Source organism: Tamandua tetradactyla, chromosome 4 (assembly GCF_023851605.1).
Source record: "Tamandua tetradactyla isolate mTamTet1 chromosome 4, mTamTet1.pri, whole genome shotgun sequence".
Classification (NCBI taxonomy): Eukaryota; Metazoa; Chordata; class Mammalia; order Pilosa; family Myrmecophagidae; genus Tamandua; species Tamandua tetradactyla.
This window is the reverse complement of record NC_135330.1, coordinates 63,661,111-63,676,587: the sequence shown is the minus strand read 5'-3', so window position 1 is coordinate 63,676,587 and position 15,477 is coordinate 63,661,111. Positions and strand designations below refer to the sequence as shown.

The 15,477-nt window shown below is 47.9% G+C and overlaps 1 protein-coding gene and 1 long non-coding RNA gene across 6 annotated transcripts in view; one reads left to right on the top strand and one right to left on the bottom strand.

The window, feature by feature from the left end:
• Positions 1-11,692, top strand: part of RAB7B (RAB7B, member RAS oncogene family) — a 34,590-nt gene extending 22,898 nt beyond the window's left edge. For 2 of the 4 annotated variants that reach the window (XM_077157587.1, XM_077157589.1), the window contains exon 6: positions 347-7,992. In XM_077157587.1, the coding sequence (XP_077013702.1) occupies positions 347-427 (81 nt within the window). In that variant the 3' untranslated portion in view covers positions 428-7,992. Of the gene's footprint in view, positions 1-346; positions 7,993-10,142 lie in introns of those variants that run through there. The other 2 variants (XR_013174267.1, XR_013174266.1) reach the window with 2 other exon arrangements.
• LOC143680957 (uncharacterized) lies at positions 6,645-15,201 on the bottom strand. Of its 2 annotated transcripts, none has more exons than XR_013174268.1 (3): positions 14,984-15,201; positions 14,616-14,749; positions 6,645-11,469 (listed from the first exon to the last, which is right to left on the bottom strand). It is a non-coding gene; the product is annotated as an uncharacterized LOC143680957 (long non-coding RNA). The 2 variants fall into 2 exon arrangements; XR_013174269.1 differs by having other exon boundaries at positions 6,645-8,215.
• Positions 15,202-15,477: the final 276 nt, after the last annotated feature.

The window sequence follows — 15,477 nt, the reverse complement described above, 5'->3', positions numbered from 1 at the left end:
ACATGCATCATTACAATTCAGACTTGTACAGTGGGGAAGGCCTCACCGATGGTGCTCCAGGGGAGGGACACTGCCCACACTGTGGTAGAGAAGAGGGAGCGGAGAGTCGGTTAGAGGTCAGGAAACCTAGGCCCCTAACCCAGCCACTGAACTTCTCTGGGCTCCTGGGAAGAAGCTGGAGGTGGAGGACGGGGTGGGAGAGGGTGGGGAGGAAACATGGGGGCCTCAGTCCCCAACAGTACAGTGGGGAAGGAACACAAACCCATGGGCCTTTAAGGAGAGCAGAGGGCAGGCTGTGCTCTTTGCAACTCAGACATGGACCTTGACTTCTCTTTTCCTTCCCCAGTATCGAAACATCTTAGAGAATTACCTCACAGACTCCATCAAGCTCTTGCCAGAAGATCAGTCAAGAGGTGGATGCTGCTGAACCACCAAAGGCAAGACCTGCGCTGAGGCCGGTCGTCCAGGAGGATGGGGTCAGGAGGCCAGCCCCCCCCGACTGCCTGCCCAAGTTGAGCAGGCTGCTTAGGCTTCCACCCCACCATGTCTGTGCTCGCCCAGAACACAGAGGGCAGCCCCTGCCTGAGGCTGAGAAGATGAGGGCAGGGCTAGGTGAAGCCCTCAACGCTACAGCCAACTCCTGGCCCTCGAGGAGTCACAGTTCCCCTTACTGACTCTGGTTTCCCTGCCACCTGCCTCTCTAAACACACGCTTCTCTGCAGGCAGTTCACCATCTCTGTCATATTTCCCTGTGGACCAGCCTTCCTCAGTGCTACCCCACCACACACACACACACACACACACACACACACACACACACACACACACACACACACACACACACACACCAAAGCCACAAGCTCAGCCTTGGACATGGCTACAGCTCAGCTTCCTGCAAGAACCAGAGCCAAGGACTGAGGGCCTGGACCCCACGGGCAGGACCTGCGCTCAACCCCTGGCAGAAACTCTTCAGGACTGAGTCAACTCCTGGGGCAGCCCAGGAAATGGCCTCAGGGACTCTGGTTCATTCACCCTTGGGTGTGCTCATAAGCCTTGGTTTGTTCATCTGTCCAGGGGGGCGATATGTGCCCGGCCTGTGTCAGAGTGTGCTTTCCAGGACCAGAAGCTCCACTTAAATCTCACTGCTTTTGTTGATATGCACTTATTTATTCCTTCAACAAGTATTTTTGAGTATCTGCAATGTACAATGTACTGAAGTTCAATGACAAAAAAAAAAAAAAAAAACAGACAAGAACTCAACTCTCCTGGAGCCTACATTCTGCTGAGGGGTGGGAGTAAATAAACATAGAATGTAAACAAGTATCTTCAAATACCAGGTAAGTTCTGTGACTAAAATGAAAGAAGGTAATGGGATAGAGAGGGACAGGGGCGGGGCTGGTGGTGGTGGTGGTGGTGGTGATTGGGATGCTATTTAGGACAGAGTGGTCCAGGAGGGCTTCCCCGAGGAAGTGACATTTGGCCTGAGGGCTAGATCTGGAGAAGGCAGCTGCCAGCTGAGATCTGGAGGAAGAGAGAGCACTCCAGGAAGTGGGACCCGTAAGAGCCAAGGGCCTGAGGCAAGGACAAATGTGCTGTGTTCCAAGAACAGGGAAAGGACATTCATTCACCTGAGGACTCAAAGCTGCTGTCCTAGGGACAAGGCAAAGGAGACTGGACTCTTTCCCGCACCCCCTGAACCAGGCCCCACCCGGGATTTAGAGATTTTCCCACGGTACCCACCCCCAGTAGGGGTGGATACAGGCTCCTTGAGGCTGTGCTGATCTTGGCCACCAGGGGGCAGCAGTGCTCCTTCCCTTCCAGGCTAAGGGGCACGTGGACACCGCCCACTCTTGAGGAGCGGGTGTTTTCATCCTACTGACGCTCAGTTTGTTGGCAACCTCTGGACGTGTTCTGGAGATTCCTAACTTCTTAGGCCTAGCGAGAAGTGGGCAAAAAACGCAACAGAATGTTTCAGGCAAGAAATCAACATGGCTTTCCTGATCGGCATTTGTGACAAGACCAGAACGTGGCACCTGAAGAGCCCAGACTTTTCCTTCTGGCTACAGCCAGCTCGGGCAGGGCCCGGCCTGAAGGCGGTGGACAGCCCAACTCTTAGGGGCTCCCAAGGCCAGGTCCAGGCCCACCACAGAAGTTTCCTTCCTGAGCTCCTGAGGCCTAGAGGTCGGGGAGTCAGGGGAAATCAGTAAGGGAGACTGGGGGGCCCCTTCTCCCCAAGCTCACATCTGGGGTATGAGATGGCACCGGCCAGAGCTGGCGCGGGAGCAGGCTGGGCCTGGGGCCGCTGTCTCTGTGTCCTCTCGAGCTCTGACAGACTGACGGCACTGCTTCCCTGGGGCGCTAGTTTGCCTGTCCCATGGGCTTCCTGGGAGTCAGACTGTGGGTGGCCACGTCGTATGTGGGGCTGTGTGTGTGGCAGTGTGCGTGTGCCAGGGTGGACACAGGGACTGTTTCTGAGCTTGCACGATAAATAAGAGGTGTGCCATGTTTGTTTTTATCCTTCACTTTGTCCTTTGTTTTTAGGTAAAAAAAATGTCCACATACTTCAAAATTCAAAAGACACTAAAGGGCAGACAACAAAAGGTTAAGTGGGAGCAGCTACGCAATTTGCAGGGCCACGTACAAAATGATAATGCAGGGTCCAATATCCAAAAGTGATTAGGAATCTCAATATGGCAGCAGAAGAGCTTCAAACCACGTGGGGGCCCTGCTGAGCACAGGTCGCCCCAGCGAAGCAGGTCCTGGGGAAGCAGCTGGTTTTCAGGGTTCCCCAGAAGGCTCAGCCCTGGCCAGCCCACCTGGGCCTTGGTCCCAGTGCAACCTGAAGGGAAAACAAGTCTCATTTGCAAACGAGCCCGAGACAGTTGAGATTCAACCCCAGGCTCAGACCATACATCTTGCACCTTCGGTCAGGAGCCGGGAGAGAATGTTTCAAATGGGGGTGCAGAGTTGGGGATCGATCCCGGGATGCACTAACCATTCCCCAGGGCCGAGGGGGCTGGGTGGACAGTCGGCAATCAGAGTCTCTCCGTGGGGCCACCCCCACCCCCGAGCCTGAGGCTTCCCCCCAGTGCATGCCGTGGCTGCACAGAGGTGGGGGAGGCAGCAGTGGAGGCTACTGGAGCCTGGTGGGGACTTTGGGCAAATCTTCTTGGGGCCCTTTCGTTGCAGTTCCTTCAGGGAAGAGGAGCCCAGCTGAACAAGAGCCCTCAGCTCAGGCTGGTCGGAGGGACATCTCCAGCTCCTGAGGAATAACAGAGAGAATCCAGGCCAGGGCACTGGGTGGCACACGCCCTTGGAGCTTGAAAGGAAACAAAACAAAATCTTATCACCAAATAAACCTGGGCTGGGCCTGACACAGTCTAGACTGCCAGACTGCTACAGGGGCTTTCTGGAAAGGCTGACTGTTTCTGCCATTTGCTCCCACCCAGCAGAGCTCCGGGCCCTCCCTGCCTCATTTGGTGGCCGCCCGGGCTCTGCGTGCTTCGGCCAGCAGTCGGGTCCTGGGCGGGCGCGCACAGGGCGGTTCTCATTCCTAACGCGTGCGCAGCCCAAGGAGGACCACAGTGACACCCCAAACCAGCAGGTGTGTCGCAGGCACAGCAGTGAGCCCCACGGCCGACACAGGCATCTCTGCCCAGGTGCAGGCTCCCTCTCCCCCGTGCATTGGAGGGGCAGGGGTGACGGGGTCCCTGCTGGGCAGGGGGCTTGTCTCAAGTAGAGGGTAATGGCTGTGCCGGAATTCAGTGTGTGTGCCGGGGTGTGCTGTGTGTGGTGTGTTTGTGTGGTGGAGGTGGCCAATTAAGCTGGTAAATTGAAGGGGACAAAGAAAGGATGCTGGGGCGGGGGCAAGAGTAAAGCTGTCAAGTGCCTGACTGGTATCAGGGAATCCGCAGAGCAACCCGCAGGGAGGGCACCAGCCTCATTTTGCAGAGTCCTGTGGCTCTCTCCTGGTTGCCATCTCTTGACTCCATCCCCTCAGCCCCTTACCCTCCGCTCCACCCCAGTCTAGGTGACCCTGCCCTGCCCTCCCCAGGGGCCGCCTGCCTGCCCTCTTGCCCCTTTTCTAGCCACTGCGCACACAGCCCCCATCCCTGTGCCGTGCCACGTCCCTGGGGGTGGGGACAGAATCCTTCCTGTGGCCTGCAAGGCCGTCCACCCTCCGCCACTGCCCGGCGTCAGGCCTCATCTCACAGCCTCCCTCGCTCTCTGTGCTGCACACGGGTGAGCTTCTCTGGGTGCCCCGAGCACGCCCGCTGCTCCCCCGCCCTGCTTGGCCAGCGTGCGGACCCCTCTCGGGAACGCGGCGGTCTCCCACCCCCTCCTGGGCTAGTTCCTCCTTCGCTGTCAGGTGTCGGCGGAAGCACCCTGTTCTCCGGCAGGGCTCCCCCGACCCTCCAGGCCAGTTTGGGCCCCCACCCCCACCCCCCATTCTCCCTTATCCCAGTGCCGGAATGTGGGCTCCTCTACGGGGAGTTTCTTCTGTGTTATCCGCCAGCATCTCCCCTGTGCCCGCAGCAGTGCCCACCCCGCGGCGGTTCCCAATGAACGCATTTCCCGTGAATCGCACCCACAATGCATTACCTTTATATGCTGTAGCCTCCTTGAGGGCAGGACTGTTTTTGTTTTTGATGAGTTGACGTATATACAACTCAAAATTTTCCATTTTAACAGCTTTCAAGTGTGCAATTCTGTGGTATTCATTACATTCACAATATTGTGCTACCATCGCCAGCAGGGCCTGCTCTGATTCTTCATTTTAGCCTTAATACTCAGCATAGAGATTGGCTCACAGTAGGTGATCAATAAATACTAGCAGACTGCAATAGACTACTATGCAGCTAATTTAAAAAAAAAAAAAGAAAGAAAGATGAAATGCTCTGTATTACATTTATAGCATGGACTGTATACCTGAGATGCATTGTTATAGGAAAAGGCAATGACAGTCATATCTATAATATGCTATATTTTATATAACAGGGGGCTTGAATAAGAATTTTAATTCATTTTTGTTTGTATAGAGAAAACTCTAGAAGGCTGCATAAGAAACTAATAAAAGTGGTTGCTTTGGGAGGGGTGTTCTGGGCAAGCAGGAACAGGAGTGGAAGCAAGACTTTTCCTTATATAAGTCACTTTAAGTTTTGAACTATTTGAACATGTTACATATTCCAAAATTTTTTAAAGCAATAAGAGTAAATATTGGTGGAAGGAAGGCAGAAAGAGGGAGGAAGAACAAGCAGGCAGGGTCAGGATTGCGGCCACATCCATCTGCCTCAAGTCACTTACACCACACTGCCTTGAACCCAAAGCTCACACATTGAGACTCAGCAGCAGGGAAAAGTTATGCACCTAAAGAATAGTGCCAATATGTCCTGGCGAAGGCACCAGCTCTCCTGGGGAGGTTGAGATCTCCATTTTCTTGGTTCTCCTGTGACCTAGAGAAGGCCATTTTTCTCCTGGGTTGTTTGTTGATAGCTGAGCAAGTATTTCCAGGCTTGGAGGCTCAGCCCTGGAGATAAACTATTGAGTATGTGCACTGCTCTGTGAATCACCATGTAGGTGAGTATTCTTAGGCTATTTCCCAAGGTTAATCTAGTTTACCTTGGTATTTCCCGAGGTTAAGCCAGTAAACCATTCAACAGCCTGGAGCACCCTTTCCAAAGCCCAGTGCTGACCTCTGAAGAGACCCTCCCCCAGCTAATAGGCTCCAGGATAATCTGTGTACAACTACTTTTGTAGCAATATGGAGTAAAATGCAATTGCATTTTATGACCCTGCAATTGCACCCCTCAGGCGTCTACTTACTTGTGGGCACCAGAGGACATGATCAAGAATTTTTTCTTTGCAGCAGGCTTATAACAGCAAAAATGAAACTGGGAATGACCCAAAATCCTTCTATAGGGAATAGGATAAATAAAATGCAATACATTCAAACAATGAAATCTCACAGCAGTAAAAAGGAACAAACTAAAGCCACATACATCAACTGAGTGAATTTCTGAAGCCTACGGAAAATGGCAAATCCCAAAAGAAGATACACTGTGTAATGTACGTATAAAGTTCAAAACCAAGCAAAACTAATTCCAATTATATGCTCCTAGGTATATACCAAAAAGAATGGAAAGAAATGTAGAAGACAGATATTTTTGTGTAAACATTCATAGTGGCATTATTCACAACAGCCAAAAGGTAGAAACAACCCAAATGCCCATTGACAGATGACTGAATAAGCAAAATATGGTATTTAGTCAATGGAATATTATTTAATCATAAAAAACCAAGGTTTTGATATGCGATACAGTGTGGACAAGCCTTGAAAAATTGTGGTGAGTGAAATAAGACAGATACAAAAGAACAAATGTATGATTCCGTTTATATGAATATCTAGAATAAACAAATTCATGGAGACAGAAAGTAAATTCAAGGTAACCAGGGGCTAGGGAAGGGAGAAGGAAATGTTATTGCTTAATTAATGGGTACAGAATTTCTGTTTAGAATGATGGAAAAGTTTGGGTAATGAATGGAGGTGATGGTAATGCAACATTGTAAATGCAATTTTATTGCCACAATAAAAAAATTTTAAGCAAAACTAAACAATTTAGCTTAGGTTTGTCACAAATGCATGAGAAAAAACAACATAGAACAACAAAAAATATAAAAACAAGGGAATGCTGAACCCAAAATTTAGGTAGTGGTTACCCAGGAGAGGGAGGGTGGGGCATATTGGGGGTAAAGGACAAAGGGAGGTTCAATAATGTTGGAACTATTCTGTTCCTCAATTTGGGTTGTTGGTTCACTGGCTACTATTTTATTATTATGCTTTATATCTTAGATGTATGTTACATATATTCTTTTTTTGTGTGAATCAAATATTCAAACTTAAAAAATGTTAAACACAGAGTGGTGAAATGGTGGCTCAGTGGCAGAATTCTCGCTTGCTATGCCGGAGACCCGGGTTTAATTCCCGGAGCCTGCCCATTGCAAACAAAAGTAAAACACAACCTGAGCTTTGGAGTCAGACAAGCCTGAGTTTGAATATATTCTTTTTAATAGCTGACGACCCTTTTTAATAGCCCTGTGACCTTGGACATGTCACTTAACCTCCCATTATCTTCCTTGTGTGGTGGAGATAATTACCTTGAAGAGTTGTGATCATGTATGTAACGTGCCTAACATATAGGAGATGCTCAGTTACAGTGGTTAATATTGGATCAGGAACAATTGCAGGGATGTTTGTTTTAAATCTATTTGTGAATTCAGGCAAAGGACTGGGAGTCCCCTTAAGCTAAGGACTCAGTAAATGAGTGGGCAAGTGAAAGAATACATAAATTCTCTTCCTACTCCCACAGCCCTCCCCTGAATGACCTCTGGGACTCAAATCATCTGGTTAACATTGTGGTCACTTCAAATGAAATTTAAAATGCAATTCAGGGGTGCAAGGGTAGTTCAGTGGTAGAATTCTCGCCTGCCATGCGGGAAACCCAGGTTTGATTCCTGGCCCATGCACTTCTCAAACAAACAAGCAAACAGACAGCTGAACACCAAACAAAAAATTCAACAAATGGTGCTGCAATAAAGGGATAATCACATTGAAAAAGAATGAAATGTGACCCCAGCCGTACAGCATACAGGAAAAAAAAAAAGCTTTAAAAATAAATAAATAAAAATAAACAAACAAAAAAATTTTAATGCAATTCATACACCTACCCAGAGTCAACAGAAGCAGGTGAGCTGGCAGGCTTAGCCTGAAAGATTCTGCCCCCACCCTCCAAACTGGACCAAAGATCCCTGCAGACGGAACTCACCCTGTCTTCCCACTCATGGTAGCTGGCACAGTTCTGGGGGCTCAGCAAGTGCTCTGTGAAGACAGCCACTCCTTTTGGAGGAGAGGCCATCAGTTGGTAGGAGCTCCCAGGACATTTGCACCCCGAATCCATCACTCTTGAATCTATAAAAGTTTCCCTTAACCTTCAAGTCTTCAGCTCCATTTGTCTTTTATACAATGACAGCCCATGAATAGAGAAAATTAAATGGATTTCCAAACCCTGAGAATAGTTGGTCATGTCACCACCCCAAGCCATCATTGGGTGGTAGTATTCATCTCCATTCATTCAAAAAATATTCACTGAGCACTCACTGTGTTCCTGATGCCTCACAGGTGCTGGAGACACAGAGTTGGATCAGGCAGGTGAAACCCCTGTGTTACCGAAGACAGAGAATGATTGAGTTAATAAATAAACAAGATAGGGTCCCGTCTGGGTAGAGAATTGAAGGATGCCTGTCTGAGGGGTTGGTGGAGCTGAGCCCTAAAGGTAAAAAGGAGTAGTACTTCAGAAGCCCTGCAGGAAGAGCTGCCGTCAGAAGGGCCAAGGAGGATAAAGAAGATGAGGACTGTACTCCAAGCAGGGAAGCTGCCAGAGGGTCTCAGGTATCATGACAAAGGCTCAGAGTAAGAGTTGAGGTAATAAAAGAAGGCGGGATCCCTACCACCCAGGCCCTTGTAGACTGTGGAAAGGAACAATGGGGACCTGAGGAAGGTTTCCAGACAGAAGGGTGATGTCATCTGATATGCGCATTAGGAGCATATTATTAGTAGCTATTCAAATAGTGTTGGAGTATGCTAATAATAATTACAACAATTAAAAAAAAAGTCTAGCCAATAGAACACAGTATAAAAGAAGGGGGCAGGGAAGGTGGGGATAGGCTAGGAGTAGAGAAAGTGATTTAGCTAGCAAGTGACTTTTGCAAGCAATTCCCTTCAATTTAGCATTTAAGCCTCATTCATCTTTTTTTTAATTCTTTTTTATTGTGAAAAATAGCATATATATATTAAAAAGTAATAAATTTCAAAGCACACTGCAACAATTTGTTGTAGAATAGATTCCAGGGTTTGGTAAGGGTTACAATTCCACAATTTTAGGTTTTTCCTTCTAGCTGCTCCAAGACACTGGAGTCTAAAAGAAGTATCAATACAATGATTCAGCAGTCATACCATTTGTTAAATCCTATCTTCTCTAACTCCACCTTCTCCTTTGATCTTTCTCCCAACTTTTAGGGGTATTTGGGCTACGCCCATTCCAACTTTTTCATATTAGAAAGGGCTGTCGGTAATATGGGATGGGGGATGGAACTAGCTGATGTTCTGGAGAGGCTGGGCCCTCTGGGTTTCAGGACTTACCTGTTTTAGGAGCCCATCCTGGGATAGTAGGTTTCCGGAAAGTAATCATAGTCCATAGAACCTTTGTAGCATCTCAGATAAAGCTCTAGATGTTCTTTAGGATTGGCAGAAATGGTTTTAGTTGGAGTTTGGCAAACCATGATACGTAGCAATATCTAGCTGAAGCTTGCATGAGAGTAGCCTCTGGAGTAGCCTCTCCACTCTATTTGAACCCACTCAGCCACGGATACCTTATTTGTTACCATTCTTTCTCCCCTTTTAGTCAGGAAGACATTGTTAATCCTACAGTGCCAGGACCAGACTCATACCTGGAAGGCATATCCCACGTTGCCAGGGGCACCCCTGCGTGGCATGTCCCATGTAGGGAGGAGGTAATGATTTCACTTGCATACTTGGGCTTAGAGATAGAGGGACCACTTCTGAGCAACAAAAGAGGTCCTCTGGAAATAACACTTAGGCATAAGTATAGGTAGGCTAAGCTTCTCTGCTACATAAATATCCCTGAAATGAGCTAAGACCTGGCATCATGGGATTGAGAAAAACTTCTTAACCAAAAGCAGCAAGAGAGAAATGAGACAAAATAGAAGTGTCAGTGGCTGAGCGATTCCAAACAGAGTCAAGGGGTTAACCTGGAGGTTATACTTATGCAATATATAGGTATCCCCTTTTTAGTTTATGGTGTATTGGAGTGGCTGGAGGGAAGTAGCTGAAACTGTAGAGCTCTGTTCTAGTAGCCTTGTTTCTTGAAGACGTTTGTATAATGATATAGCTTTTACAATGTGACTGTGTGATGGTGAAAACCTGTGTCAGATGCTCCTTTTTTTTTTTTTTGTATGCTATATAGCAGGGATCACATTTTGTTCTTTTTCCATGTGAGTGTCCCGTTATTGCAACATCATTTGTTGAATTTTTTTGTTTGTTTTTGTTGTTTTGTTTTGTTTTTCAGGAAGTGTATGGACAGGGAATCGAACCCAGGTCTCCCACATGGCAGGTGAGAATTCTATCACTGAACTATCCTTGCACCCCCAGTGTTCCTTTAATCTAGGGTATGGACACATGAGTAAACAATATGGATAAAAAATAAACAAATAATAGGGGGAACAAAGGTTAAAATAGATTGGGTAGATGGAAATACTAATGGTCAATGACAGGGAGGGTTGAGGGGTATGGTATGTAGGAGTTTTTTGTTTTTTCTTTTTTATTTCTTTTTCTGGAGTGATGCAAATGTTCAAAAAAAATGATCATGGTGATGAATACACAACTATGGGATGATATTGTGAGCCACTGATTGTAAACCATGTATGAAATGTTGTATATTAAAAATGTTTGTAAGTTAAGTTTTTTCAATGGAAATATATCTTTTTAAATTCCCCTGTGGAACCCTCTGGCCATGGGATTTTTGATGACTGATTGACTCTCTTTACTTGTGATTGGTTTGTTGGGATCTTCTAGCTCCTCTTGAGTCCATGTAGGTAGTTCATGTGTCTACAGGAATTTGTCCATTTCATCTAAGTGGTCTAGTTTGTTGGTATATAGTTGTTCATAGTATCCTCTTACGATTTTTTTTATTTCTTCAGAGTCCGTGGTAACTTCTCTCATTTCTGATTTTGTTTATTTGCATCCTCCCTCTTTTTTTCTTTGTCACCCTAGCTAAGGGTCCATTGATTTTATTGATTTTCTCAAAGCACCAATGTTTCATTTTATTGATTCTTTCTACTGTTCTTTTGTTCTCCAGTTCACTTAGCTCAGCTTTAATCTTTGTTATTTCTCTTCTTCTGTTTGCTTTGGGGTTAGGTTGCTGTTCTTTCTCTAGTTCCTTCAGGTGAGCAGTTAAGTCCTTGATTTCTGTTCTTTCTTCTTTTTTAATGTAGGCATTTAGGGCAACAAATTTCCCTCTCAAGATTGTTTTTGCTACATCCCATAAGTTCTGATATGTCATATTCTCACTTTCATTCATCTCCAAATAGTTACCAATTTCTCTAGCAATTTCTTCTTTGGCTCACTGGTTGTTTAAGAGTACATTATTTAATCTCCATATATTTGTGAAAGTTCTGGCTCTTTGGTAGTTATTCATTTCCAGCTTCATTCCATTGTGATCAGAGAAAGTGCTTTGAATAATTTCAATCTTTTAAAATTTATGAAGACCTGTTTTGTGCCCCAGCATATGATCTATCCTGGAGAACGTCCCATGAACACTAGAGAAGACTGTATATCCTGGTGTTTTGGGGTATACCCATCTGTCTGTTACACACTCTGTTAGGTCCGTTTATCTTCTATGCAAAAATAAACACAATAATAATTGGTGATGAGTGGAAATAACTAAATAAATTCCCAGGCCTACACTATGAGAGGAATCGGATTTCCTCCCCTTATTCTCCCCTCCCCAGAGGACGAGATGGCCTGTGATGACTCTGGGGCAGAGGAGGCCTGTTGGCTGCCGTTCGGGGTGGGGAATCTGCTCAGCTGTGTAGAAGCTGCTGCTTAGGACCAGACCCTTCTCTCAGGAGCAAGGCTCTTGGTTTCTAGATGCAGTTCAGTGTCTGCCAGAAAGTGACCTGGGAGTCAGATTCTTTGTGCTTTGTGGGAAATGGATAGACCTCATCCCTGCTCCACTGCTACGTATTTGTGAGTGGAAATAAGATCTCACAGGGTTCCAAGAAAGGGGAGGTTTTGAGAAAGCATCCCACACACCTTGGAAACCTTGGGTGTCCCTGGGCCCCGGAACACAGAAGAGGGCATGGCGCTGCCTGGGATGCAGCAAAAATCTCAGATGTCTTCCCGGCCCCCTTTCTCCTCCCCATCCCATGACCGTACTCCCACCAAGACCTGGGAGGAGGCAGAGCTTTGTCTTAGGAAGGTGACAAAAGCAAAGGAAAGAAAATGCCAAGAAAAAGGAACTTTTAGAATGAAAAAGGTTGAATTTGAAAATGTCCACACTAATTCCATCCATGCAAACTTCATATAATTATGCAAAATATAGTGTAAAGCATTGCACAGTCACATTTTCTCCTCTTCATCTCTAACCCACTATTGCGTACCCTGGAGCTGTCTGGAGAGTGAGGGGTCCTGGCAGGGCCCCCTGTGTTAATGTAAAGATTGAAATTTTGAGTTTTCCAACCTCTCCCATAGCTAGGATTGCAGATTTTTTACTTTGGCTCTGCTTCCCTCCATTCCAGCCACAAGGGAGCCCCTAGAACAGACAAAGAAAAACCCCTTTACCTCTACCCCACATTTCTCTTGTCCCAGTGGCTACACAGGACATTTATGTACTGTATTTAAAGATGATGAGGAAGGTTCAGAGGAGGGAGGAGTTAAAAATAGATTCATGCAAATACAATCTCTTTATGCTAATGATATGCAACAACTGTCAGTTTCCCTTTCCTTGGCACCCTGGAATCAACAAATGTCTTGTCCGTGTGTAGTGGACTGAAAAGAGGTCAGGAGAGAGAGCTGGAGGGAGCCAGAGGGAAAAAAGAGAGGCCTAACAGAGACCTGACTGACCCACCACCCCCAGATTCAAGTGACCCCTGGGCAAAGGACAACTGACAAAGCAGTCCAGACACCTGGAGATAACTAAGGATTCCAGCATGGATCTGGCGGCATGGGGGGACAGTTGTATGCTTTCCCAACAGGTGTTGCCCCCCTTCATGCCCTTTGGGAAGTGCCTGTCAGCCACCTCCCTCCACCTGTGTAGAGATTGTCTCCCTCCATGCTATTATCTCTTAAATGACAAAACCCCCAGCCGCCTGTCCAGCACTTGAACCCCTTCTTGCCAGACCCGTTTGCTGGAGGATTAGCTCCTCTTTGGAGAGCTCACAATAGCCCTCCACTTCCTTTGTGCCTCTGTTTGCAGCAAATATTGAAGCTCTCTCCTGAAACCCATTACGGGCTATCAGGACAAAGGCTTTCTGCAGGTCTCCAGGACAGAGCCGGCGCCAGGATGTTCCTTGCTACTGTACCTGCCGCCTCACCTGCTGCTTCTTCTCCAGTTACCCCCTGGAGGGAAATAATCCACATTCAGACCAAGCATTTCTGTGCCAAGAGAATGGGCAAGCAGAGAGTGGATGCAATGGCGCCCACACCCAGGTGTGTCCATCAGAAGGGAATTGGGGAACTGGGCGCCCTGCTGGTGGGTGGGGGTCACAGGTAGCTGGGCGATGGAAGGGTGGCGCCTGGGGGTGGAGCCAAGGGGCACAGCCTCAGGGGTGCCTTGCCCCGCTTTGTCTTCAGGTCTTTGCAAATGCTGTTTCCTCTGCCTGAAACATTCCTCCCTCCCACTCCCCAACCTAATTTTCTGAGGCTAGTATCATTCATCCTTCTGGTCTCAGCTTAAACTTCACCTCATCACCTCCTCCAGAAAACCATCCCTGCCTCCCATATTTAGGTATTCTAAGTGTCCGCTCATTTTCTGCTTCCCTGCCCCTCGGACACCTAACCTCTGAATGCCCAAGGGTAGCCCATTACTATGTCCACGACATCTAGTACAAGCTCTAAAACACAGCAAGCAAAAAAGGTAGAATAAATGAATGACTGAATTGATGGATTCACCAAGTATAGGCTATGCCCTAAGCTTGAGTCCTCAGAATTCTGACTACAGTGGCATTGGGTCATGAGGATAGGGTCATGGGTAGGTAAAGGACCAGCATCTTCTATGGGGGTGCCTCGGTTGAGTGAAAAGAGCACTAGGCTAAGAGTTCACCACCATGTGACCACGGGTCAGTCTCCAAACTAACTTGAGCTTGGGTTCCCTCACCTGACAAATGGGGAGAATAACTCTGGAAAGACAGAGCGAGAGAATACTCTGAACCCATCAAAGGGTTATGCCAGAGCTATTACAGGCAGGAGATGCTATGGACTCTGGCTCAGAGCGAGGTGCCGCCTTGCTGGAGAAACTGAAGTTATTTGGTCCAGAGAGTAGAGGCTGGGATGACCATGCCGTCACTGGTGGGAGAGGACTTGGGGGCCCTGCTTCCATGTCTGAGGTGGAGGTGGAGCATCTCTAGAATTGCGGACTTCTGGAAGCAGCTGTAAGGCCTGAGAGCCAGGCACCAGGCTTTCCTGCCCGCCTTTCTGCTCACTGTCCTCCAGTTGCTATAAGCAGTGAGCCTGGGCTCAGGGCAGACAGGCCCGAGATAAAATCTGACCACGTTCTGGGAAACTTAGTCAATTTCTCTTTGCCTCAATTTCCTCCTCTACAAACCAGCAGTAATAACAGTGCCTGCATCATAGGGTTGCTAAGAAGCGTAAATGAGACAACAATATAAAATACGCAGCACCGCTCCCAGCATGAACAAGCGACCAATAAACGGAATTCACTGTTCGGGCCTGTCCCTTTTCTCACCCTCGCCTTGCTGGGGGAAGCACAGAGATCGTCTTCCCCGTTTTACAGAGGAGAACCCAGAGAGGTTCCGGAACTTACCAGAGGTTACCAGTGACTCAGGAACGGGTGTTGGACACAAACCCATGGGGTGTCCGAGTTTCTACTCCCATTTCCTTGTGGTTTGGAGCTTGACTCATTCTCTCATTGCTTCATTTAGACAAGTTCAAGCCACCCTACAAGGCAGGGACAGAAGCTGTCTCCTGTGTTCCCCCCATTCCCTTGATGGTGCCGGCCTATGGAAGCCCTCAAGAAATAAAGCTGGGGCGGGCCACGGTGGCTCAGCAGGTAAGAGTGCTTGCCTGCCATGCCCGAGGACCCGGGTTCGATTCCCGGTGCCTGCCCATGTAAAAAAAAAAATAATAAAATAAAGCTGGACAGTGAAACCAAAAGTTCCCGAAGAAACCCACCAGGCTCCTGGAGAAACCTGAGCTGAACTGAGGATCTGAGAGGCCAAGAGGTCCAGTGATGAGAGGCAGTGCCAGGTGGCAGCCACACGGGCTCAGGAAGGACGGGTCAGCCTGGTGTGTCTGGCTGGGGGCACTGGTTCTGAGGCAGGAACTTTCCCCAACAGGACAGTCAGAGCTTGGCGCGGCCTCAGCCGGGCTGCGCAGCTCGGCAGGGGGCTGTTCAGTCACATGGAAGGAGACTTCTGTGGAAATGTGACAACATGCTTGAAAACGGGCAGCCAGTCAACTTTCTAGATGTGTCCCTGCGGAAGCGGTGTGGGCGGTTGGTTGGGGGTAGGGGACATTCACAGGGAATCCGTATCTCCTCCGGGTGGGAGAGTAACTCCACAGAAGGGCATTTCAGCCTTCCAGGTGCGTCTCTCACGCCCACCCAGGACTGAGCACACCCTCACCTCCAAATCGACCCCGACATCCAAGCCATGCTGGCTGTTTGG